The 24,683-nt window shown below is 40.8% G+C and overlaps 1 protein-coding gene across 5 annotated transcripts in view; it reads right to left on the reverse strand.

Moving 5' to 3' along the window:
* Positions 1–2,397: 2,397 nt before the first annotated feature.
* The window catches only part of STN1 (STN1 subunit of CST complex), a 44,520-nt gene continuing 22,234 nt past the window's right edge, over positions 2,398–24,683 (reverse strand). For all 5 annotated transcript variants that reach the window (XM_069019959.1, XM_069019958.1, XM_069019960.1 and 2 more), the window contains 7 exons: positions 22,419–22,490; positions 20,488–20,649; positions 19,121–19,232; positions 17,773–17,935; positions 11,046–11,168; positions 10,430–10,502; positions 2,398–6,562 (listed from right to left, as the gene is read on the reverse strand). In XM_069019959.1, the coding sequence (XP_068876060.1) occupies positions 6,405–6,562; positions 10,430–10,502; positions 11,046–11,168; positions 17,773–17,935; positions 19,121–19,232; positions 20,488–20,649; positions 22,419–22,490 (863 nt within the window). In that variant the 3' untranslated portion in view covers positions 2,398–6,404. The remainder of the gene's footprint in view (positions 6,563–10,429; positions 10,503–11,045; positions 11,169–17,772; positions 17,936–19,120; positions 19,233–20,487; positions 20,650–22,418; positions 22,491–24,683) is intronic.

A 24,683-nucleotide genomic window follows, 5' to 3' on the forward strand; every position in this document is an offset into this window, starting at 1 on the left:
GAGAAAAACGCAGCTCCAAAACACCCCAAAAAAGAGAAAAACCCTTTTCATTTCTGTACCACCATCATACCTTGCCAAGAAGAGCACGTTAGTATAAGTTAGGCCTGCAGGACTTGCAGAACTCCATTGTTGGGGAAGACATTTGAGAGAACAGATTCCTCCCTCCTGTTTCCAAATATCACTGTAATATTTGGCTGGAGTCTGCACTCCTGGGAGGAACCATGAACTTTCGAGGCCAATAACAGACTTGGCACATACTGCATTTAATCATGTTGGTTGCTATGCAGTGACATACATTTGCTATTTATCTTACCTTGTTCCCAACAGAGTGATGTGAAGGTGGCAGAGAGCTCCAGTTGTAGCTAGTAGGGAAGGAGTGTGCATTCTTCCAGTGAATAACAAAAAAGCAAGCTAAAACAAGAGCTGTAGGACATGTTGTGCCAGGTTAATTGGCACTGCAGCGCTGTAGTTCAACATTACTGAAAATTGTTCCTTTAGGTTATTTCTTCCACTGGCAAATTCCTGGTTATGTTGTTCTCAGGCAATCTTGTTAATCTGGGCTGGTTTCAACTTGTAGATTACTGTGACTAGATTAGTATGGCCTCCATTGCACTTCTAAAAGATATTAGTGGGAATGGGCTGGTGGCATCATTAACAATCAGTTGCTCAGCTTTGTACCCCAATGCAGCTTTACCAGATTTTAATGGATTTGCAGTTTGGCATCATGACTGTCTTAGGGCAATCTGTATGAAGAAACTTCTGGAAAAACTGTCCAATCATTTCTTAAAAGAGCACTTGCAGAACAAGTACTTCTTGTGGCAGCTGAAGTTACAGGAACAGGTTCCTTGGGACTGTCCTGTGTGTGGTTTCTCTGGTGTTGTATGAGTTTCTACCTTCCCTTTTACAGAGGCACTGATTTGGGCTTCCCTCTTCTATCAGTGCATCCATTTCCTAAAAATGTGCCAGACCATAACAGTTCAGGGTCCTTCACAACTCTTAACTAGCCAAAGTCACTTGGGGTGGTGGGACAGAGGTTGACAGATGCCCAGATGCACAGTATAATCATATCAGAATAGAATCACTCTTTCTCAGAAAAAAAACAGGCTAAAAGGAGACACACTAACTGGTAGACATGCAAGAAGTCCACATCAACTTTACAGATCATGTCTGCAATGAGATCTGCAAGGACATGAAAGTGGCAGGGAGAGGCAGATAGCTTCTATCAGGGGCGTGACTTGTGCTTGTTCAGGTTTGGGCAAGACACAACTCTTTTATGTTTTAGTTTTATTTATTTTGTACTTGGATACCTGCAAAAAACCCCATCACTAGGATATTTATGGTGCTAGTGAATCTTTGGGAGGGTGGGGTGGAAAGTGCGTTGTTTTTCTGAAATTGCAGCTCTTTCCTGATGCAAACTACACCGGGAAGAAAATTGCCTCTTCTGGTGCCTAGACAGGGAGCAAAGGACAGCTGGAATCAGAACAGGCTGTGAACAGTGCCAGGTCAGTTAGGCAAGGGATTCTGAAAGTTTCAATTGTTGACAAGGAGTTAGGAAAGATAAAGTGAACAAAATAGAAGAAGGGGGTTTGACAGGATCTGTACTGTGAATGAAATAAAGGGCCCGAGAAACGAGTCAGAGGGGACAGTGGAGTTCAGGAATAGATGAAAGAAATTAGGGGGAAAGTCTCTGTGCCTGGCAGGCTATATTGCTGGGAATGAAACCCAAGATCCCTGGCTCAGCATTTCCCTGCTGCCCACAAGGATCCACAAAAATGTTGCTGTAATGCTGGGACTCCTGGAGGATGGTAACCAATTATTATAACTATTCTTTTATCTTTGTGGCTGAACATTTTTTTTTGCTCTAGCCTGGAGGGTTGGGGCAGGAGGACTGGAGACTGTGCTGAAAGACAGCAATAAAGAACATAGCGCTGCACTGACAGGAAGTTTCAAAATTCAGGGTGCCCATGGGATCTGAACTTGCTCCCTTCCCATTAAGAGGTAAGTATAAAGATACAAATCTTTGCTAGGCACATCTTTTCCCTACAGGATCAGCTTACTCTCAGAGTAAACCAAACTGCATTTCTTTGACAAACAGATTTCCAGTACTTTGTCTCGTAATTCTCCATGTGGCTCCATGTCTCACTGGCTGCTCATTGATGAATTCCCACTTTGAATAATGAATTAGCAACTCCTATTTATGGTGTTCATCACTGGAATCCACAAGTATACACAGACCCAAAAGAGTAATAGCTTTTAGTCATGTAGCTAATATTTAACTTTGTCATTTATTACTTTGAAAGTAGATCTTCATTTCCCAGGTAGGTTGTGTAAAATGCATGCCCTCATGGGTCCAAATTTACAATCCAAAGATTTCGGAACAAGAATACTCAGAACTCAATTATCTGGATTTCTATTTTTATGAAGTCATCTAAGAAGTCATAAGAGGAAACAGGATTCCAGTAAAAATATGATACAAATAAAAACAATGTCTTTGCCTCATAGGCCTTGGAGAGCAAGACGACAAGACAAGCAAGGCAATATGCATGGAAAGAGAGGCAGAAAAATATAAAGCTAATAGTACTAATACAAGAGCAACTTTTCCTAAGTCCCACTCCAGCATCTATCCATTCATTCTCTCCCACATAGCCACAGAGTTCTTCTCTAATTGCTCCCATAGAACTTTTAATGACTAGGATTACAAAAAAAATTAGGCTTATGCCCTACACAGGGAGCTGTATTATCCCCAATTTACAAAAGGGGGAAACTGAGGCATGAAGCAACCTCATCTCTTCTCTCACATAAGCAGAGGGCAGGGACTAAAAGTAAAGCTGTTCCTTTGTTTCCTCATCAGAAAGGCAATCACTGTGCATTTTGCTAGAATAGAATATTGAGATTCTTAGGTAATTTTTGTTCTCAGGTGCTGCATTTCTGTGGAAACTTATCTTTTTAAGGTAACATAGAAATGCCAACTGCTTTTAAAAATTCCATTTTCCTTACCTACCTTTTACTGCCGTAACTGTTGCTATGGAAACTGGAACTGGCCATGAAGCAGTTCTACAACATGAATTCTCACTTGTCAGTTTTACATTAATGTGCTACCTTCTAAGTCCTTTAATAAACCAGTAATAATTGTGTTGCCTAACGAGTTTTCAAATTAAACAAAACAAGAAAGCATGCTTTCACTGAATGCTCTGCACAATATTTTGTAGGTGTGGTCTAAGAATTTTAACAGTGTGCATGATATGACTCTGTTGGTTAAGGATATGATCTTTAAACAGAGAGACAGTTTATTTGCAGTAAAAGCCCTAGTGTGTGTAGTTAGACTTACATAAAGGTGACTTATACCAACATGGGTATGTCTAGACTGCTGTCACAGAAGCACACTGTAGAGATACTGAGTGAATGGGTAAATCAGCCAACAGTGAGCTCTGTGCTCCCACAGCTCCTCAGGGTACTGCTGTGCATGTGCATGTTGTATTCCCTGTAGGTGCAGGAGGGAATGCTCTCAACCAGAGTAAGTGCTAACCTGGGCTGGTGGCTACTGTGGAAAAAATAAAGCATGCAAGCTTAAGACACAACTATTCTGTACAGATAGGCAGAATCAGAATCTGTGTACCTTAAATCTAGACTCCTCCATTAACTTTAGCTTAACCTTTCTCTCTTGTAAAAACTGTAGGCTCCCTTGTGTTTATTCATCTTACTTCCCTGAGACAACTCATCTGAGAAAAATCCCTTTTTCCTGTTCTTGGGGAGCGAACACCATCGGAACACACCCTCCATCACAAGAGTTGAGCACTCCCCTCAAGGATCAACTTAAAAACTTCCAAGGACAGGTTCTTTCCAGAATAACTTACCTATGTTTCCTGAGACAAGTTCCTTCCACCTCATCTCCAAGGCTTTGCAGTTGTTCAGAGCTTTTGAAATGCAACAGGGGCAGGACTGATGCAGATACAAGTGTCTGCCCTTTCTACCTCCAAGCATAGAAAATCAGTGGACAGGGATTTTAGGCAAACTACACAAAAAACCACATCTAAAACACACAGGAAGTGCAGCCTCAGAGTTGGAGGCAACAGAATTTGCATGTGTAACTATACAAACTGCAAAGCCCAAAGATGTAAACCTATTTTGGTATGAATTTTAAAGAGATATCCTAAAGAGCAACATGATCTCCAAACTCTCTTTTCCTTCCAGAACTCATCCAGCCCACACACTCAGCTGTCATCCTCAGGAGAACCAGGGTCTTTCTTCTGACTTAAGAGAGGAGATCACCTTTCTCACTGAGCTAGCACTGTTCCTTTAACCCTTTCCCAGCAAAATGAGCTTCTGCTGATACAGAAGATTTTAAGAAAATGGCCAAGCCAGTCTCTGAAATTAGATGCCATGCTTTTCCACATGGTCTGAAAACACCTTGTACTTTCCTTTAAAATATCCTCAAACTCATGACAAATAAGCAACATAACCATATGTACTGCTTGATTGTGGGCAACTCCTGAAGTGAATTTGAATTTAGGAATCAATATTTCACGCTACTTCTTCCATCCCTTGTTTTTAAGCATCACTTCAAACTGATCAATAATCAGAGCATGAATTTAAAAAGCAAATCTCCCCTGTGGCAAACCAGATCTTCTCAGAAACATAAATTAAAGCTTCAATTCCCCTCAGCATCACTTCACTCAGAATCTGCCTTCTTTCCCTAATTTACAGAGAGGGATATTCAGGGCATGGGGAGGGAGTGGGGAACACTCCACAACTCTTCCTTAATCCTCTTCTGTTTCCTTCTGCACAGGTACATCCCTTCAGCACCTGTTCAGGGCCCATATTAAGATCTGACTAGAAGGTACCTGACTCAGAGCAGAGCAGCAATGTAAGGAGCAGGGAAATCTGTAAGGAAACCAACTCTTGAGTCCTGCAGCAAGTACGGAATACACAGCAAATGAATGATTCATACATAGTTCTCTACTGCAAACAAACTTACCACCTCTTTAAGGCCAGAGTTTTCCACAGGCCTCTGAATGCAAATGCCAAATATTTTGTCATGCCTTTCCCTTAGCCTATATCTCACTGCAGCCAGGGCTTGGAGGGAGGCAGATAATATAACAAACCAGAGAGCTGGCACACATGGGGCTACTCACTGGCTTTCCTCATGCATATGGTTTATTTTTCCCTGCTATGTCAATCCTTATAGGGCTTTACCACTACAGCTGCCTCCTGGGAGTCTGCTGTTTCAACTATTACAGGGAAGGTGCAGAGGAAAGAAGGATAAATTCAATCTTTTGTACTCTTTTCAAGTTAAAGGGCTCACCTCCACACCATAAATTAAACAGATTAATTAAACAGACAAGCCTCTGCAGCAGCAAGCTCTCTCTAAGGATAAATATTGAACAACTTTGCTTTTTAACTGTTGTGCATAACAGAGTTGTGATTATTCCAGATCAAACATTTTGCATGGTAACCTTCTTTAGGCCAACGTTGTTTCATCTATGTCTTGTGTTCTTCTGCAAGCACAGATATGGGTAGTATTTTACCACAAAAGTGACAAAGAATAAAAGACACAAAAGGCAACAGGCAGAGGAGGTTACAGTGGGTCTCAATGGCTTCTGTATTTTCTTTTCCAAAGCATCTAATTTATGTTTTACCATTTGTGATGTAGGAAGCAACTGAAACAGCAAAACAGTAGCTGATTTTGAGAATTCTGGTCTGAAGAGAAACCACAACAACAGGCATCAGTAGCACAGATGGGAATGCAGAGGAATGCAGACATGCTTGGCAACCAGTGGGCAAGGTTGCAGGATGGGGAAGGGATGCAGAATCCCATTCCTGAATACTACTTTATGGAGAAAGGTGAGGACTGCTTTAGTAGTGGGAAAGCTGTCCAGATTGAGGAATGCATATTTACAGACAAAGGTGCACCAGCACTGGCCAGGAAGGACAGGCAAATCCTTCTGTTTGTGTGTCCTTTCTCTAGGTGTTACGAAGTTCACATAAAAAGAAAGATCCATAGCTATTACCACATGAAAGCGTGCAAGATCAGTCTTTAAGCCAAAAAAATATCTCCTGAGATGACCACTGCTGTAAACAATGATCTTGAGCAGTGACTTTTCTTTAGGCCCACTGGATGCAGATGTGAGGATGGCCAATGTCTCATCCTACTCCAAGGAAAGAGCTCAGTTTCTTTTCCAGTTCCCCTGCTAGATTAGAATGTCCAGAATCAGTCTGATACCACTTTCACTAGGAATAGCAAGGAAGTCAGCAAGAATATTAAAACAAGTATTTGAACAACTTCTCTGAAGCTGGACAAAACCAGCATCTGGAGAATCAGAAGGCTCTTTTTATCCCCATCTAGATCATACCAGCTAATGACAGCTTCTCACAGTCTCTCAACCTCTCCTTGTTACCTTTTCTCTTTAAAATACCATAAAATATCCTTCCATAGTGCTGACAACATCACTGTTACTCTCCAGTAGTTCCAAGACACGGTGCATCACCACTTCATCCAGAGAGGGGTTGTAGCTCTGCCGAACACAACTCAGGACATGAAGGAAATGGCAGCCTTTTTCAGCATCTGCAGAAAAAGGAAAATGTAACCAGGAATGGAAGAAAAATTTCAGTCTGTCTCTTTCGAACTATCATAATACAGATCAGACATGAAAATCCCAGAGCCCTAGATACTAAAGCAGACATGTATATTCAGAAGAAAGAGATCCTGTCTGTCCCTACAGTTCTCCAATTATCAACTGTTCCCAGTGACTTTTCTGGGAAGTGTCAGCGCTGTAACAGTAGTAATGAGGGTGAAACATAACTCAGTCTTGCCAACTCTTAACATACAAGGCTCATTCACTACAACTTGATGAAGAGTTTAATAATGTAAGGCTACCTCCACTGTCCACCTGTGCAGGCCATCCAGTTTTTGCAACTTCAGAAGGAACCAAATGAAAGTCATTTTTCTAAGACCCAACTTCGCAACCCTCTAGCATAGCAGGGAGGTGCGTGGCCAGGGCCTGTAACCGCTGGCCCAACGCTGGCATCTTGTGGAAAAACTGCTGCACTGCAATTGCATTCACCTCGCAGTGCGATCCCATCCCGGCCCCTCAGAATACTCAGACAATTACAGGAAAAGAAAGTCAGGGAACATCAGTATCAGATTTTATCTCCTTTTATGTGGAATTAGCCCTGCAATGTACAAGAGAACAGAAGTTCAAAATAACCCCCTTTGCTAGGGGGAAGCACAGAGGTCCCTCATGCACACTGCTATTCTGTGCCAGGTGGAGCACTGTTTGAAGCTGTCCCAGTAATCATTTCCTCCAACAAACCCTGTAACCCACTAATCATCAGTGCTGCAAGCTCCCAGTCCCCCAAATGCTGAAGTTAACAACACATTTCTTCTCAGTGGCTAACAATGGAAAACAGGCATAGATCAGATACATCAGCACAAATTATTTTCCTTCTCCTTAGCTCACATGATGCAAGGCAAGTTTGATAAGGGTACCGAGAAATTGCCATGGGCCAGGGAGGGCCCTATATTTTGTTGTGGCTGCCTTTGTTTTTTTTTAGTTATTCTCTACTCTAGAATCTGCTGATCTCCAGAGCTGCCTTAGAACCTGCTGAGAAAAATCACTGGTAGATAGTGGTAAATAAACAGTTCAGCCTAATTCTGATCAGGCTGTGAGTCAGAAGTATCCAGCATGATAAAAAGACCTTTGCAGCCAATAGCCAGAAATGTGTCCACCACCCTGGGAGAGGCAACTGCAAAGAACAGAACAATGCCTCTACCTGGTCATATGGACTGTGGTTGCAAACAAAATGGGTAGCTGCACTTTTCATTTGTCATAGGTTTGTCATAAGAAGGTCAAATTGCCCATCCCTGACCTAGAGTAACTTAAGTCTCAATGAATTACATTAATGACTCAAGTGTTACCTAACAGTACAATGTGTACTTTTCCCCTAGATGCTGGTGGAAAATGGCACTTTGGGGTAGCTGCAGGTGTGTACAATGATTAAGTAACCCCAAAACACTCCTGTCCCTCTTTCACTAACATCCTGGGTTCTTGCTTTTGTCCAGGAGCTGAGGGAAGCCAGGCTGTGATTAACTGTCCTGCCTGACAACCAACATCAGAGGGGACAGAGTTACAGAACAACTACCATTTGCCCACTGCAGATGTCTCACACAGGGTACATTCTGACAAATTTGACTTCAAGTGGTTCTGGTTTTTGTCCTCTCTACCATTAGTCTGATCTGAGTCTAAAAACAGAGCAAATTTATAAAACAAACAAATAAACAAACAAAACAAAAACCAAATCCATTTTGCAGTTCAGTCTGGAGTCAAAATGAGCTGTCTGGCTATATTAAGTTTCTAGATGGACCCACAATGGTCTCTCATGAGTGCATTTAAGATCAGGAATTACAAGTGAAGCCAAGGACTAGGATTTTCATGTGGGCACATTTCAGATCAGGGCTTGTGCAGCTCTGAGTAGGCACACTTAAGATTTTTTTTTTTTAAATGTGTACAATAGTTTCAGACAGCTGAAACTTTCAGGGTTGGGCCTGGGAATGTGTCACAACTACAGCAGTGGGGCAAGGCGTTGCCTGGAAAACCGGCAGAGAAGTAACTCATTGGAGAGAAGAGTTTGATTTCTCATAAATCATCCTTCTTGTCATGGAAGATTACTATTACTCTTGGAGGAAAACGGGTAGGAATTTCTTGCAACAAACAAGCAGAAGCCCTAGAAGTGAATGCCCATGTCCTTGTTTTGCCCCTTGGGAGCCGCGCGGGCGGCGGGGAGCGCGCTCCCGCCAGCAGAGGGGGGCCGGCAGCCGCGCTGAGCTCCGCGCTCTTGCATCATCCACTGACAGCAAATACCCGCCGTGCCCTCATGGTTTCGATTGAAGCTTCTTGGCTTTGCTTCTACTGACAATGACCAGGACATTGAAATGGTCCTTCTGGAAAACAGCAAAGAGACACTGACCTGGATATTGCCCTCTTTACAGCAGGAAACTAAGTAAGGGGAAATCTTCAAGGAGAACAAGAGGGTTTGTAAAACAGTTGCTAATTTTAAACTGCTTATTATGGAAAACATGCCTTTGAGGACTCAGGACTCTTCAAAGTCATTTCTGTGACTGATCTACAAATTACTCTCAGCTGTTGACTTTTCCTGACCGAAAGAACTTCCCAACTTCTCATGGATCACAGATGACTTTACCAGGGTGACAATGCACAAGAAGGGAACAAACTGGAGGCAGTCACTCAGTGCCTCTGTCAACTGTACAGAGGTTCTAGCCTTGATAGTGGCACAGTTATATAAAAAAACCCCAGGCTGCTAGGATAACCAGCTGATGTATAAAATGAGCAAAGGAATGATTTGACTCTTAGAGAAATGATGTTTGTTAATTGGATAAAAGGTAATAAAACAATGTGATACACTAATTTGTTGCACTAAAATAGCTTCAGGCAAACAAGCCCATATTAACCTGCATGCCCAGTAGTAACCTTTTCTCCCAAGACCTTGTCTACAATTGTACCATTTCTTAAGATAGACTCGATATTGCCTCTGCCTTTTTTTTACTGCAGGATAACCATCATACACCAGGTCCTACAAGTGCTATTGTAGTTATGATAGTATAGGGATATGAGCGATTTCAGATTTTATGCCTTCTGTTCCAGTCAGTCATTTATTCTGTACTAAAGCACGTTCTATCCCACAAATAGCTACGCTCCGGCAGCAAGTGATCCCTGCTGACACATTCTATCCCATGAATTGAAAGACATTTTGTAGCAATGTACCCGTGTAATTAGCAGACATTCTAGTCAAGAACAAGTTGTCACTATGGCAATAAGACACAATAGGTTTGAGGGACAGGGATAACTCAGAAGCCACCTGAGGCACGTTATCTGAAAAGAAGTAGACTTCGTTCAACTGAAATCCTTAACTACAAAGAAAAACCACCTGAGCTTAAAATCTACAGAGAATATCCTACTGACTTAAGCAAGTTTTATTGTTGACTTAAAGGAGGCGGGGATTTCACCTTTCTGCACGGTCACTTTTGTGTCAACTCCCCTGTAGAAACTGAACCAGCAAGATTTGCTACTTCTCCAGAGTGCAAAGCAACAACTGCTAGGTGGTGACCTGACTTCATTACATTTGGTTCCTCCCAAAATCCAAGTATTCTCAAAAGATACAGATCTAAGATAATGGCTGCTTTTTTCAGATCAGAGAGGTTTGCTTCCTGCTGGGCACACCTGCTCTTTCTCTCTCCACGCTCACAGGAAGCTGCTCCTGCACTCATGCTTGTAGCTATGCTGATTAGCTACACCAGCAACAGCTCGAGTTCAAGGGTAAGGACAAGCAGCATATCCAATACAGCAGCAGGAGGAGATATTGTCATCAATATATCAGCACCAGCTCATCAGAGCTTGATCACTCTGCTACTTACGCCTGGGTTTTCGACAGTCTTCTTTAATCACATCAAGGGTCACTTTAAACAGCTCCTTATCATGGTCAGTCACCTGAAGAAAAAAGAAGAAACTGGCCTTGCTGTTGAAAAACAATCCAATGCCATGGTGTATTCTAAGCTAACACTGTCATAACTACATTCTGCATTTTATGCTGCCTCCAAGACTAATAACAAACGTCAAATCTTCAGGCATTATTTTTACTGCCATTAGCAGCATCCATGAGTTAAGTGAAGAACGTGATACAACTAAGTCTGACCCAGAGGAGGGTGACTGACTCAGTAGTACACCAAGCTTGAACCCACTTCAATAAGGAGAACTGTCCAGGCCCCAGGTTCCAGTGAGCTCAGCTGGATCAGAGCAGTTTGGCAACCCAGTGAATACAGACAGAATGTGGAAAAACATGGTGGGCAATACAGAGGTAGAATCAACAGTGAAGTAAGATGCAGATAAGACTTTTGAGTAAACTGAGAGCACCTGGATGTCCAGCTTCTCTTCCTGAAACTTTTCTACTATTTCTGCAATATTTTTACTGTCTTTACTGATTATGAAAGTCATACCACTGAACTTGTTTGTGACCACAGCTCAGTTCCTTACATGGTATAAGTCCTTGGAGCTACTACGTTTCTGGAAAACCACTCCTTTTTCTTGTAGCATCTTTATTGCTTCCTTAAAAACACTGTGAATCCTTTTGGAACTGGAGTTACTTTTTGACTTCACCTGGATGGGAAGAAAGGAATTAAGCAAATGGTGAGAAATCTCAGCTCAGCCAAAGTTACCAGCAAAAGCTCCAGATGCTTTCAAGAGGAAGAGGACTTCAGGTCCTCTTTAAGATGAAATTTGTTACACATTTTTCTTCATTTAGTAATTCATAAGTCATATCTGTTATGTATGAAATAACCAATATCCCTGAGCTTTAAACAAAACCCAGACACCAGAAACTTGTGCCATTCTTAAGGAACCACAATCTCTAAACTGTCTTCTTTGTGATTAGTAGCTATTTGATGATGTACCAAGAATTCTTTTTTGGAAGAGACTTGTGATGCTTGCAGATCATTTGACTTTTTTGTTAATCAAGCTTTGTTCACTTCCAGAGTTTTCCTGGTAATAAGGATAGGAAGAGTTTTGTAGGATGATATTCAGAAGGAATCCAAGTGCTGAGGACTGGATTCCCATCTCCTGATTTCAGGGAAAGGAGAAAACTGACAAAACCAGTATTTGTTTCTTGCCCCCTTTGTTTCCAAATTTTTACAAACCTTCTGGCCATGATCCCAGGATTTTCTCCATAGCCTAATGAAATGAAAGGATAAAGAGCATGCAAGAAATTAAGACAGGTATATGAAATTAGGAAACAAAGGATTCAGATTTGAGGGTAGGTGGGAAATTAGTTTCTTGTGAAAGGAGAACAGTGTGCCTGGAAGTCCATAACTGAGGTTATTTAGAACACAGGGTTCCATGTCTGGGACAGATCTAACAGAGTAGGAAGGAAAGAAGGAAGGGGAGGGGAAAAAAAAAAACCAACAGGGAAAAGCAAGGTTTGTTTGGAAGTAGAGCGGAGCTAAGACAGTGGAATGACAGCTAGGGAAGTAGAAGAAAATAATTAGTTGTAGAGAGGGGAAAGTATAGGTAGATAAGAGCAAGACTATGATTTACTCTTCTCCATCTATCCTAATGTGGCCTTCAACCTCCCATTTATCTACAGAGACTGCTTCAGTTCCCCAGTTGCTGTTTTCTCATCTGTTGGGAGCACACTGTGCTCCCTGTGGTTTTCTTTGGGAAGGGAGCTAAACTGCTTCCCACAAACCAACATGTGATAACTAGAACCACACCAGAGCAACCAGAGCAAGATTTGCCAAGCCATTCCTTCAGCTATCAGCATAAATGCTCCCACCCTGTTCTGAACGAAAGTATCAGACTTCACATATCCTACTTCACTCACCAGACACAGCTCAGAAGCCCCGGGAGCAAAGCAGGCAATCACCAAGCACTAGAAAGAATTCACATGAATATGCGAAACAGACACCACAGGAGCAAAGGAAGAATATCTTTCCACAAAACATTCATTCAATCCATTTGCAATTCTTAAGTGACACTCCAACAGCCTGGAAGCTGAGGTACCTAAGTGGGAATAGTTCAGGGATCCAAAAGGGATATTGGTGTTAGCATGCATCACAAGTTTCTGCATCCTGTTCCTCCAGCTCACTCTCAGTATTTCAACAGGCCATAATCATATCCCTCTCTCTGTCCCATAACAGCTAACTCTCTTTTTCCTCTCAAATCACCAGTAAAAAATAATTGCCGAATACTTCAAGATAATTAACACAGAACAATGGCTCTTATTCTCAGTTCAGTTTTCTCTGCTTCAGACTGAAGGATTCAGTGCCTGAACCTTGTCTGTCCTCCTGTCCACCACAGCCATCAATCTGGGTAACAACAGAGTCTACTTCTAATGACAAACTTGGCCATAGATCTGGACACTGTTCCAGTCACAGCATTAATGCTACTATGGTATTTCTCTTCATTGTGCCTCTTCTGATGAACTGAAGAAACAAACATAAAATGCAGCAGGAAGGATTGAGTGAAAAGTGAATATCTGCTCAAGGAAAAGCACATTCTTATAGCCATGTGTAAAATGAAGAGACTTTGCCTCTCACTCAAATGCAGTAATAAATCCTCAAGAATGTAAGAAATTGCTAGCAAAGCAACCAACTCAAGCCTCTGATCAATTTTTAATGTGAAAGCAAGCATTTGGGGAGAAAAAAAGATAAAAATATTTCCAAAGAAGCACAATAATTATTCAGTTTGGCTTACCACTGAAATCCTGTCAGAAAAGGGAGATAATTAAAAACAGACTGTGTGTGAACTGACACACAGCTCAGCCTAGATGGATACTGAAACAGAATCACTAAGAATGCAAGTCAAGGCATTGACAGAGTGAAAGCAGTGAGGTCTTATAATAAGTAAGCAGCTGCTACAAATCAGCACTTTCTCATATGTGCTGCAGAATCCACGGAAAAGGGCTCCATGGCAGAAGGACTGTTTCTGAAAAAAAAATTAGGGCTCCTGCCCACTTTAATAATATAATATTATATATGAATGTAATAATATTATACATTATTGGTGTTTAATATTACCATAAAATGACAGGAAAATTTTGGGTTTTTTTCCTAGTGTGCTCTAGAATATGCTTCCTCCTCTCCGTTCCTCTGGGTAAAGCTGCAATTAAGTTTCTTTGTCAACAGAGTCTAAAATTGCTTAGTCTGCTCTTTTGGTCCACTCAGAGTAACTCCAGCATCTCACCCTGCAAATTCATAAGTCAATAGTTCTCCTCCCCAATACCTCTCACAGTGTTCACACCTCCTTTTGCAAAGTGGCCCCCTTGGGCATGCCTTAGTTTCAGGGTGCACCATTTCAGGTTCTTTGAAGCAGTAACAGCTGGGTCTTCCCCCTCTCTTCCAAATCATATCCTTTTCAAATAAATTAAGTTGTACATCCAAACATAGGAGCATTTAAGAATCAGTCATCTCTTTTGCAAAACACGTGTGTGTGTGTGTGTGTGTGTATGTAACCTGACATAGAAGCAGCTATTAAATAATAATTTTACTATCACTCCCAAGACCAGCCAAGGGCTCTGTAGCAAAGCCAACAGAAGAATCTATGTATCCAGAATTAAGTTGGTATTTTAATCAATGTATTCCATCCGATAGGTCTCACACAGCTTAGTGGGCTGGTGCTGTGCAACCGGTTATTCTCAGATATTTAAAACAAGACAAATTCTCTGTACAATCAATAATAGGTCAAAGAAATGAAGTAGTACAGGAATTAGTGAGTCTGTTCAAAACACTGGAAGTATGTAACCTTTGACTCATTATGAGTCACACCCTGATGGTATTAAAGTTTGTTGGTATAACCGTGTGATTCTACTCATGGAATCACCCTTTGCAGTTTCTCATGTAATGTTTGATCCTGGGTTTAGGCAGGTGACAATTTTAGTAATAGTGATCCTGGACATGTCAGTCCTGAGATCCTATAATAAGCTTTGCAATATACATATTTAAAACAGCAGTGAAGCTTCCTCGAGAGGTGGAAAGACAAGCACACTGCATCAAGAACTTACAATGAACTGTGTTACACCTACAGTACAATGTACAGGGTAGGCACAGACAGTGTGAACAACACTGTAAAACTCCCTGCTTTAACTACTTGTTGTTGCTGACCTTGAGATAATATTCAAATCAAGAGAAGTACAAACAGCACACTCCAGAAAGCACAACTCAAGTTACGTGTCCAAGCTAGTGACATTCACAGACTGGAATGGTAGCACTAAAATAGCACACACTATAGCTTATGCACGGCAGAAGGGCAGAAAAATGGTCCAAGACTGGCTGGTTTAAAGCATTTAATCCAGCTGAGAAACGGGATGAATCCAGTTCACATGTAGCTTTCTTTAAAAAAGGAACCAAAGGCTTGTCCATTTGCCAAACATAATTGCTTAAGTCCAGCCAGTACACTCTGGAGGTTCTCTAAGCACAAAATTACTTTTTCTCCTTTTACTTGTAGTCTTCCTTCTGGTACCCACCCTTCCAGCCTCAAAAGTAATTTGTTTTAAGGGATAGGGAAAAAGCTACAGCTTAGGGATAGATGGGGCACTGGTTATGCAAATTAAAGCTCCACTGGCTTTGAAACTCACAGAAGATTTGTTAATTTTTAACTATTTTTAAAAGTAGTTAAATTCTCTTCCTCATCCTCTGTAGACTATAAAATTAAATTTTCCTTGGTATACATCTGAGAAGAGGAAGTTATTTCAGTTCTGCCATGTGCATCTGCTAGAGGGAAATTTATTCCAGAGAGGCAGAAGAGTGCACTGCCAGGGAGGCATCAGGACTGGAATGAGGCATTGTAGGACACGAATGGGATGTAGACAGGGCTCAGCTACACAGTTATGCTGAAAAGGAACACAGAGATGCTGCCTACCTCAAACTATCCCAGCTACCTCCTTCCATCTTCACCCTCTGCTCCACTCCACAGTAGCTCATCACCTCCCTGGAGAAAATATTCCACGGGTAGACACCCTCCCTCTATGATGGACACTGCACAAGTACTTCAAAAGCTGGGAAAGAGAGGAAGGGGGTGCACTACCTCTTCTAGGATCACAGGGAAAGGAAAACAAAGGAAACAAATAGTGTAACAGCAACTGTGCTCTAGAACACTGGAATCAGGATAAAAAAATTAGCTATACATCCAAATAACTCATCCTTTTACATCCAGGAAAAGGGCAAGAAGGGAACAAGCATGCATATTGTGGCATGGCCTAACTAGCTGAGTTGGCTCATGTAGCTCCTGCCTTGCCAAAAAGGCCCGAAATAACACTGTTCCACATCAGCAGCACCATTTATCCTCCTGGTTTGAGGGCAGTGCAAAACAAAAGACTACTGAAGAGAAAAGAAAGGAAGAGGGACAGAAATGAGATCTATTACACTTACTTTTGTGGATAGAACTGGGTACTTGACCCTTTGCCAATTATGAAAAGTGACACCTTCTAGAGAGGGAGTAGAGGAACAAGGAAATGCATTTCCAGAGCATTACTAGGCACTCCTCTTAAGGCATTTGTGCCTCTTGACAACTACGGGTCCTTTCTTATGCAAGAACAGATAACCTTCTTTGAAAGAAATTAATAGTAAAGGACAATAGGGAGAACTACAATTTCTAAATAAGCATCTGTGTGCCCAGATTCCTGGGACATACACTCACACCCTTGCATCGGGGTCAGGAGCAACTATTAATTATTATGATAGCTCTTCATGACTGCTAACAATACTGATGCTACATCGTTTTTCTTGGTTTGGGGTTTTTGAGTTGGTTATTTTTGGTTGGTTGGTGTTTTGTTTGGGTTGAGTTTTCTTGGGGTTTTTTTCAGTCTCTCTATGTTTGTTCTGCACCAGTTCCTACTTTAAATGGCTTTGTAAATTATTTATCTTGGTCTTTCTATAAATGCTGAAACTTTTAAGTTTCCAGTATTGGACACAATGGCCTCGACTTCCTTTAATGTAAAGTGTTTGGGAACTTTTCATACTGTTCCAGCGAGTTTAGAAGTACTGGGTGCCATGTTAGATAATCTACTATCAAACTTTTCTGTCTAAAATGAGAATAGATCCTGTTAGTGTTAATATCCATGTTTGTTTTAAAGCAAACCTAAAAAAAATGCCTTAAATAAAAACAAAAAAAACCCCCAACCCAGCTATCAAGAACAGCTATCAGCAGCAGTTCAACAAGGCCAACAAGAAAAGAGCTACTTTTCATTAGTATTTGACCTCATCTGCAAGGGACTGGTTTATGTGTTGTTTTGTTTGGGTTACTTAAGAATTAAACAAACATTAGAAGTCAACATAACACAGCACTTAACATTACAGTGCACATCAAAATCAGGCAGTAAAAATGACGGCCAGGGATTTATTCCTCTACAGAAAACCAAAAGTAAACAAGTGAATCACAACACTCCAGCTTAAGTTTCACTTGCCACTGCTTTCATGGTAAAAGATGTATCTGTTAGTTTTGCAGAAATTTATTGCTTCATACCTGTTGAGAATCTGGTTTGTAATTTATCCAACTAATACAGTAATATAAAGCCATTTTAAAAAATGGGTTTTGTTCTGTTTCCCATTCTGCAGCTGATCAAGAGGTTACTAACTCATTGGAAAGTTTCTTAATAGTTTGGTTATATGCAACTGCCTGTAAACTGATTTCAGATTAATCCCACCTTCTCATCCTTTCAATCATGGTCTTTCACAAGTAGGGACTTTCAATGTGAGAAACATGTAGCAGGGAGCACTGTTCATCCACTCACCATAACCTCCCCTTGAAAGCTGCATGTCTATTAATATATTGAGCTTCAAATGAGAAACAAGACAAAAACTTTGTGCTCCCTTCTCCTGATCAGATTCAGGATCTCAAACATCTGTCCCAAAGAACTCAAATACCTTAAAGGGATCTCTTTTCCTGACACTGTTACTATTTACAAATCTAAATAAGGTAGTGGCTGTTGCAGGCTGTAAGATTGCTCAGCCCTAACACAAGATTGCCCCTAATAACTGAATGTTCTTACATGACTTTTTTCAGCCCAGTTTTTTATGTCTAAAGTAACAAGATTTCCTTAAGCTCTGTAAATAATTTATGCATGAAGCTAAAGCACTAGTGGATTTTGAATCCTCTGAAGACACCAGTTTCTTATCTGCTTATGCTTAAAAAAAGTACTTAAGAATTAAACAAAGAATTAAACAGTCTTATTTCCCCCCACTAAAAGCTTGGAACAGGTGCATTCACTCACCTCCTCACAGCTGGGGCTGGGTAGATGCACACCAGCCAGAGACACCAGAGAATCAACTGTCTCCAGCTCCTGCTGGTAAAAGGTCTGAATTTTGTTTTCTAATAGAAAGCCTTGCACTTTCTCATGCAGCATATGGATTGAGAAACTCTGACCCTCCAGGCCACTACAAGGATACACAGAACATGTCAAAAGGCAAGAAATGGGTTTTAGAATAATTACATAAAGTCAGTCCACTAGACTGGTTTCAAAGGTCAAAAGATGTTTTACTGTCCTGAAAGAATTTCAATTTAAATCCTTAATTAAAACAGAACATTTTTATATGCATAAATGTTAAACTGTTCTTCTTCAATCCTTTGCTGTTACAGTTTTGTGGATTTAAGATCTGCAGTCTCTGAAACTGTGGCATTTAAGTAAAACCTTATAAAATGAAGGCCTTGTTGCCTTTGTAAAATTATGGCTCAGGCCTGTTACTTTGGCTAGAGAAGGACTGTGAGGAAAGTCCATGAGAAGAAAAACAATTAGTTTTTACCCATGAGAATGTAAGTATCACCAGAACAAGAAAGTTAAACAGTAGAAGGAGAAAACAGCAACATATCTGCAGCTGTTATTTTTCTGAATGCTTGAATGCTTATGCTATAGGTAGCCAATGGTACTATGTTGTAGTTAGTAATAGCCAATGAGTCTATTGTAGTAGTTTAGCAGCCAATGAATCTGTAACACGAATGATAACATACAAAAGGTGTATAAAAGAGGCTGATTTGTTTAACAAATGGGTTTTTGGCCCTTGAAAGAGGCACTGTCCGTGTGTGTTGTGACTGCCCCAACAGCCATAGGAAACCACACTCCATGCACCAGGCCTCCCAATAAGCATCCAGCTACCCTGACACTGAGTACAGGAGTGGGTGTTTACTCAGTTTATTGAGGTTATGTATTTGTGATTTGACAATGACAAGGGCAGGAGAGCATTTCAGTGAAATATCTCCTTAACCTTACAGATAAAACAACATCAGGCAAGGATACTTCTCCATCCTCTCTGCTGACCTCAGCCCCAAATCTTGCTCAAAATCCCATCTTTTTTCACTAGATATCTGTACACCGTATTTTACTTCCTTCCTAATACTCACTTTAGTTCAGCATTATATTTCTTTCCTCAGATCACAGACAGGTATCTCATCTGTATGGATCACCAATTATTTGGGAGAAAAGCAGACTGCTACTGTATATTTATGCAGTCTAAATCACAGTCAGGCCCTGTTTTATTTTTTTCCAGAGTTATTACAACAACAAGTAAACAATCACAATATCCCATACTGTGCCCCAGGACCAACAGTCTGGATACTGCATTTACCTCTGTATTTCTCCAGAGCCCTTGAAAGGTTTGTCATAAACTTCTCTATAGAGACAGGGGAGCTCCAGCATTCTTGAAATCTGGACATCACACACAGGATCATCCACTTTATCTGGAGAGGCAATGAGAACATGTAGACTTGGCCAGGACTGCCATACAGTTTTTTAAGCAAGCAAACCTGAGGCAGCTCTACAGAGCTTCATAGCCAGTATTAAATTGGCAAATGTTGTTCACTGTGGTTTTTATAAAAACAAAACCACAAAGGCCAATCCCTCTTTTACAGTTTACAAGGAGGTAAAACAGCCTGTTGTGGTGCATTACAGATTATGCTTCTGTCTGACAACTTATTTAACCAGAATTTATGATCTCTATTTTACCTTTCAGCAGTCTTTATCCATTAAATGCAGTTAACACATAGTAAGGAGCTTTATTTGGGCCAAAGTGAAAGCAATTTAGAGGCTACTTGAATTGCATGGCTCTCTTTGGTATTATTACCTACCCATGAATGGGTTGTATATACTCATAAATCTGTCTGCAAAGGAGGGCTGAACTCCTTTGCAAATTGTAGCTAGAGCTGAAAAATCTAGACTTTTTATCTGACTTACACAGGGTTTTTAAAAGACAGGCTTTTCTTCACTAAAGAAATAATTTCAGTACTATCTCTGAAAGATCTCACTGGGGAAAACCAGCTCTTACACAACAGCACAGACACGGAACTGAGAAGAAGTTATGTAACTGGAAGCTCCTAGAGCATAAGCAGTGGGCTGCAGAGCCCTGCTGCCCAAAGAGCTGTCAGACACAGAGGCAGCACCTGCATGCAGATCTGTGCCTGAGGAACACTTCTCCCTCATCCTGCAGAGCCAGGGAGCTTAGAAGAAACCAGGCTTCAGTGGGACACTGCCCATATGCTGCTGCCTGCCCTAGGAATGGATTGTACAGGCTGTGACAAACAGCAGCCGCTTCTCCAAAGCCCCCAGAGCCCTTGGTGAAGTGGGACACAGAAGGGCACCAGCTCCCTTCCCATGGGCTTTGGCTGCTCTACTTTAACACAGAGAAATCTGAAGAGCAAATCACTCTTGCAGACATCCAACCACAGTATCTGCACAGTATTCTTGTATGCATGCTAATCAGCTTCTACAGTTTTTCCAGGAATGCCTCGTTTTCAGGCAATCTAATCTCACACATTACATAGTGTGTCTTCCAGCCTTATGCTGCTACAATTGAAATAAAGATATACAGATGAAAATCCTTAGAAAAATGAGATGCCACAAAATAAAGTGGAAAACATCCAATTAATTACATACAGCTCAGATATTTTCACGGATTCAGACATCTTAGTTACACATGTCCAGATTCATAACACTCACAAAAACATGAAGCCTGAATTTCTCTTTGCTGCCTATAGGTTCGGATGTGACCTCTGACCCTGACAACATCCCCAATCTCCAGCTTGGTTTTCTGGCTCACTATTTCTTGAAGTTTCTTCATCTGTTCAAACACAGTGAGACTGCTGGGTGTGCTTGGATGACCTGCAAGAAGTGAGGGAAAGGGAGTCAGACATTAAAGTCAATGCATTAATTGTCCTTTTGCATTCATCCACCTAAGCAGCACAGGAGTCATATTACTAAAAAAGGGTAAGGTCCCAGGCAAAATGTGTCCTGGGTAGCAAAACTTCTGGATGACAAAGTCAGTTTACAGTATTATATTTACTTAAATAGTTCATCTGGGGAAAATATAAAAGGGAGGAGATACTTACTTACCACTGAAAATGTCATAGATGGGTTGGAAAATTGAAACCTAAATTTGAAATGGTTTTTGTAGTTTTTTGATTTTGTCATGCTAAGATGGACAAGAGGAGAAAAGTCAGCTGAACTTTTTATATAAAAGAAGAATGAATCGTCTGAGGTGGGGCCAAAGCATTCATGTGATGCAATTTGATGTCTACACTGAGGTGAGTGCAACTTGACAGGACTTGACGTTTACATAACACAGCTCTGCAGGACAGTAAATCCTTCATAACTTAAAACCTGATTAATGCTCCAAACATCCCTGATCAAAATTACAAAAGGCTGGAAGAAAGTGTCCTGTGCTCCCTAAGAGCTTTCTTTAGCACGTACAAATGAATCCATTTCCATTATTAGCATTGTGTCCATCCAAGCACTACTGATGTATGTGTAAAACAAGAATACAAGGCTGAAAAGCATTCTTGGCTCTCATTCTATTTCAAGCAGTATTGCATGCAATTCCTTGTAATGCATCTAAGTTCCTCATTTAAGTTCCTCAAAACTGATTTGATTGTGCATCTCCTTTTTTTCCTGAGAGCTGTGCCAGATCATCACCTCTCCAAAGTCAGAGCTGTCTTCTACATTCCAGTTGGGACCATTTGTACCACCTGTCATATCATTGTTCCATATAAGTATGAATTATCTGTCTGTATAAATGGGCTTGTTCCACAGACATCAGAGTTTTTAACTTTTACATCAAGCTTTCCTTTCTCCATTCTATTAATATGTATCCCTAACACTGCAGATGACACTAGTAAGATTTATTTCAGTAAGATTTGATCAGCTCCATATTAGGGTTATCAATCCACGACATGGGCTTCCAAGAAGATCCAAAGTAGAAAGAATTCTGTACTTTGATCTACAAGAAACAGTGGGAGAGAAAAAGCAAAGAGACAGCCAGACACTAGTGAGTTGTTCTGTCAGTGAGTGCAGTAATACATTCATTTCAAATGCACAATTACTGCACACTTAGTACTTGCCCAAATTGTAAAAGACTGCTGGTATCCTCCTACTGTGTTTGAAGCTACTTTCAAATTCATTGCTCACAGAGTCTGTATGAGCAGAATATGAATACAAACAAAGTGAGGATAAATCCTGAAACCACTATCACAAGGGCAGGTCAATGGACTGACTTTGGAAACAGAAGTTGTGGCACATTTCCAGCCTAGCTCCTTACTAGATGAAGTCACAGAAAGAACTTTAAGAGGCAGATTCTCTGAACAATGTCACAGCATAGAACTGAAATATCACATTACTCAAATAAGTAAAAGGCAGGGATAGGACATAATGTAATGGTTTTATTGGCATCACCATTGAACACAACACAAAAACTAATAAAAAATTCCCAAAATGGCCCAGGCTGTATGATGTGGTGGTTTAAAATTTAAAAAAAAAAAAAAAAAATTGAACAGTTGAATTTGCTCTCTGCAAGTTTGATCACTTACTAAATTATGTAAGACAGACATAAGTAAAAACATACAGTCAAAAGAGGAATTATTTATTGGATAAATTACCTGATAAAGGTGTTTCTGCTACCATGGGATTTTTCCAGCAGACACAATTTATAACTCCAGTACTATCATCCACTGCAAAAAAAATTGCAAGAATTACAGAATAGGAAAGCAGGTAGTCATGTTCCAAGAAGTGAAGGTACATAAATATGTAGGGAGATAACTGCCAAGGATATTTCATTCCAAACGGTTTGAAAGGGAAAGTGGGTGTCCAAACCCTACTTACATATCTGAAATAATTTCCACAAATTCAAACATGGAAGTAGCTTAGCACCAGATGTGCTTATGTGCATAGTCAGCAAAGTAACATGTATATTCTCAAAGAAAGATCGGGCACTAATGTAAATGATGAGACTTCAGTACATATACTGGATACTAAGAGGTTTCAATCTTGTTGACAAGGTCCGAAGAAGAATCAGTATTGAAAGCTGAAGTCAGACAAATTGAAACAGGAAACCAGGCACAAACCACAGAAGCATTACCGTTACAGTGAGGAAACAGCACTTCAACATTCGGGGGTACAACCATGTGAATAAACCAGGAGTGCTGCTACCTGCAGCTGCTTTGGTTTCCATGCCAATATTGTGCTCAGAGTCTCTGGCCTTTCCCGTATAAGATGATGTCCAGTGAGCAGAAAGGCAGCTCCTCTAGGCAGGAAGGACAGAAGACAGTACATGCTTGTGGTTCTGCTCTAAGCCAGGAATTCCCAACTTAAGGTGTAGGTGCTGGTGGCATGCATGCCACTTCCGCTGCTCAACACCTTCTCCTGAGCATGGAGTTGTTTTTCCTGTTTTGCCAGTATCCAATGAAAATAAGTTTTACGATTTCTGCTCCAGGCACTGCATTATTGATGACAGCAGGAAAAGACAAAACTCAAAGGAAACTAAAAACTGTCAGAAGAATCAATTTTCTGTAGATCAAGGGACTGTATATAGACAGCCTGTGCAACAAACACTCTAACTAGAAAGGCACTAAATGTCTGTCAAGGATCATCCGGCCAATGCTCCAAGCACCTTCTTTCTTTAATGTAACATCTCCAAGACTGAGATTCCACTCCTCACAAATGCAAACCTGCAATTTTCTTCTGCTCCTTAAACTAGATCCATGACTAAAAAAGTAACAGCAATGTTTACCAGGAAGGTGCTGATTGGTACCTGCAGTCATTTCCTCTGGGAACCATAACATCAAAGCAAAATGCCTTTGCATCGTCTCACGTGTTTTAAAACAATCTCCCTATTTGGGGGGTCTAATTTCAAATCATTGTCTTGCCTTCCTGTTTCTGAGTAGTTTAGCTGCACATTCCTGTTAGCAAACCTACAGCATTTTTAAGATGCAGGCAATTCTAAATTCCATCACAAAGCTATGCTCCTCTCTGCTATCTCTGTTTTGAGCTGCTGTGTCTGCAACTATTTCAGCAGCTTTAATTTTGTACCAGAGCACAGATAACGATCTGTTGGTAGGATTTCCTCTCCTTGGTACAGACAGACAGCAACTATTTTAGTAGGAGTCAGAACCCTCATAAACCATGCCAAGCCATCCATGCAAGCCAGCAATGGCAACGAGAAGCAGGGCAGATGACATTTCACTCTTGCATTCCCACAGTTCCTAGATGCTCCAGCTTGCACCAACTCAGATAGACAGGCTTCCCAAGAAGGGCTTGGAAACAAACCAAACAAGACTGAAGGACTGGGAGGCCAGACTCCACCTCCTCAATGTAACAGCTGAAAACAGAATCCTGGAGAGACTAACCTGTACTTGACCACACAAGGAAACTGGTAGCAGAGCAAGGTTCTGAAACAAATTTTTCAATTTCATAGATGAAAGCTTTGAGCGAAAAGACAAGTAACTCCTGAAGTGCAGATGAATGAGAACTCTTGCAATTGTATTCTAATCAGACAAGAGAATGTTAATCTATTTTAAATGCACTCAAGGGGTCTACAAACTTTTGAAAACTTCCTGTGCTCCCCGTGCCGCCCTTCCTCATCTCTTTGGATTTAAACTTTTGTTTATTTGGGTTTTTTGTGGGTTTACTTTTTGTTTGTTTGTTGGGGTTTTTTTCCTGGTTTTTGTTTGTTTGGCTTTGCTTTCTTTGATTCTTGCTTAATTATTTGAAGGATACCTCAAAGTTGACTGTTAAATGAGACAATTGTGTTAATTTTTATTTCTTTATGACAAAAAGGGTATGGCTCTTGTCAGGCCTGTATGAACCTACTGAGATGCTAGTGATGTTTTTTTAAAATTTGATTTTAAGGCATCTGCCTTTCAACC

Source organism: Aphelocoma coerulescens, chromosome 6 (assembly GCF_041296385.1).
Source record: "Aphelocoma coerulescens isolate FSJ_1873_10779 chromosome 6, UR_Acoe_1.0, whole genome shotgun sequence".
In the NCBI taxonomy this organism is placed as follows: domain Eukaryota; kingdom Metazoa; phylum Chordata; class Aves; order Passeriformes; family Corvidae; genus Aphelocoma; species Aphelocoma coerulescens.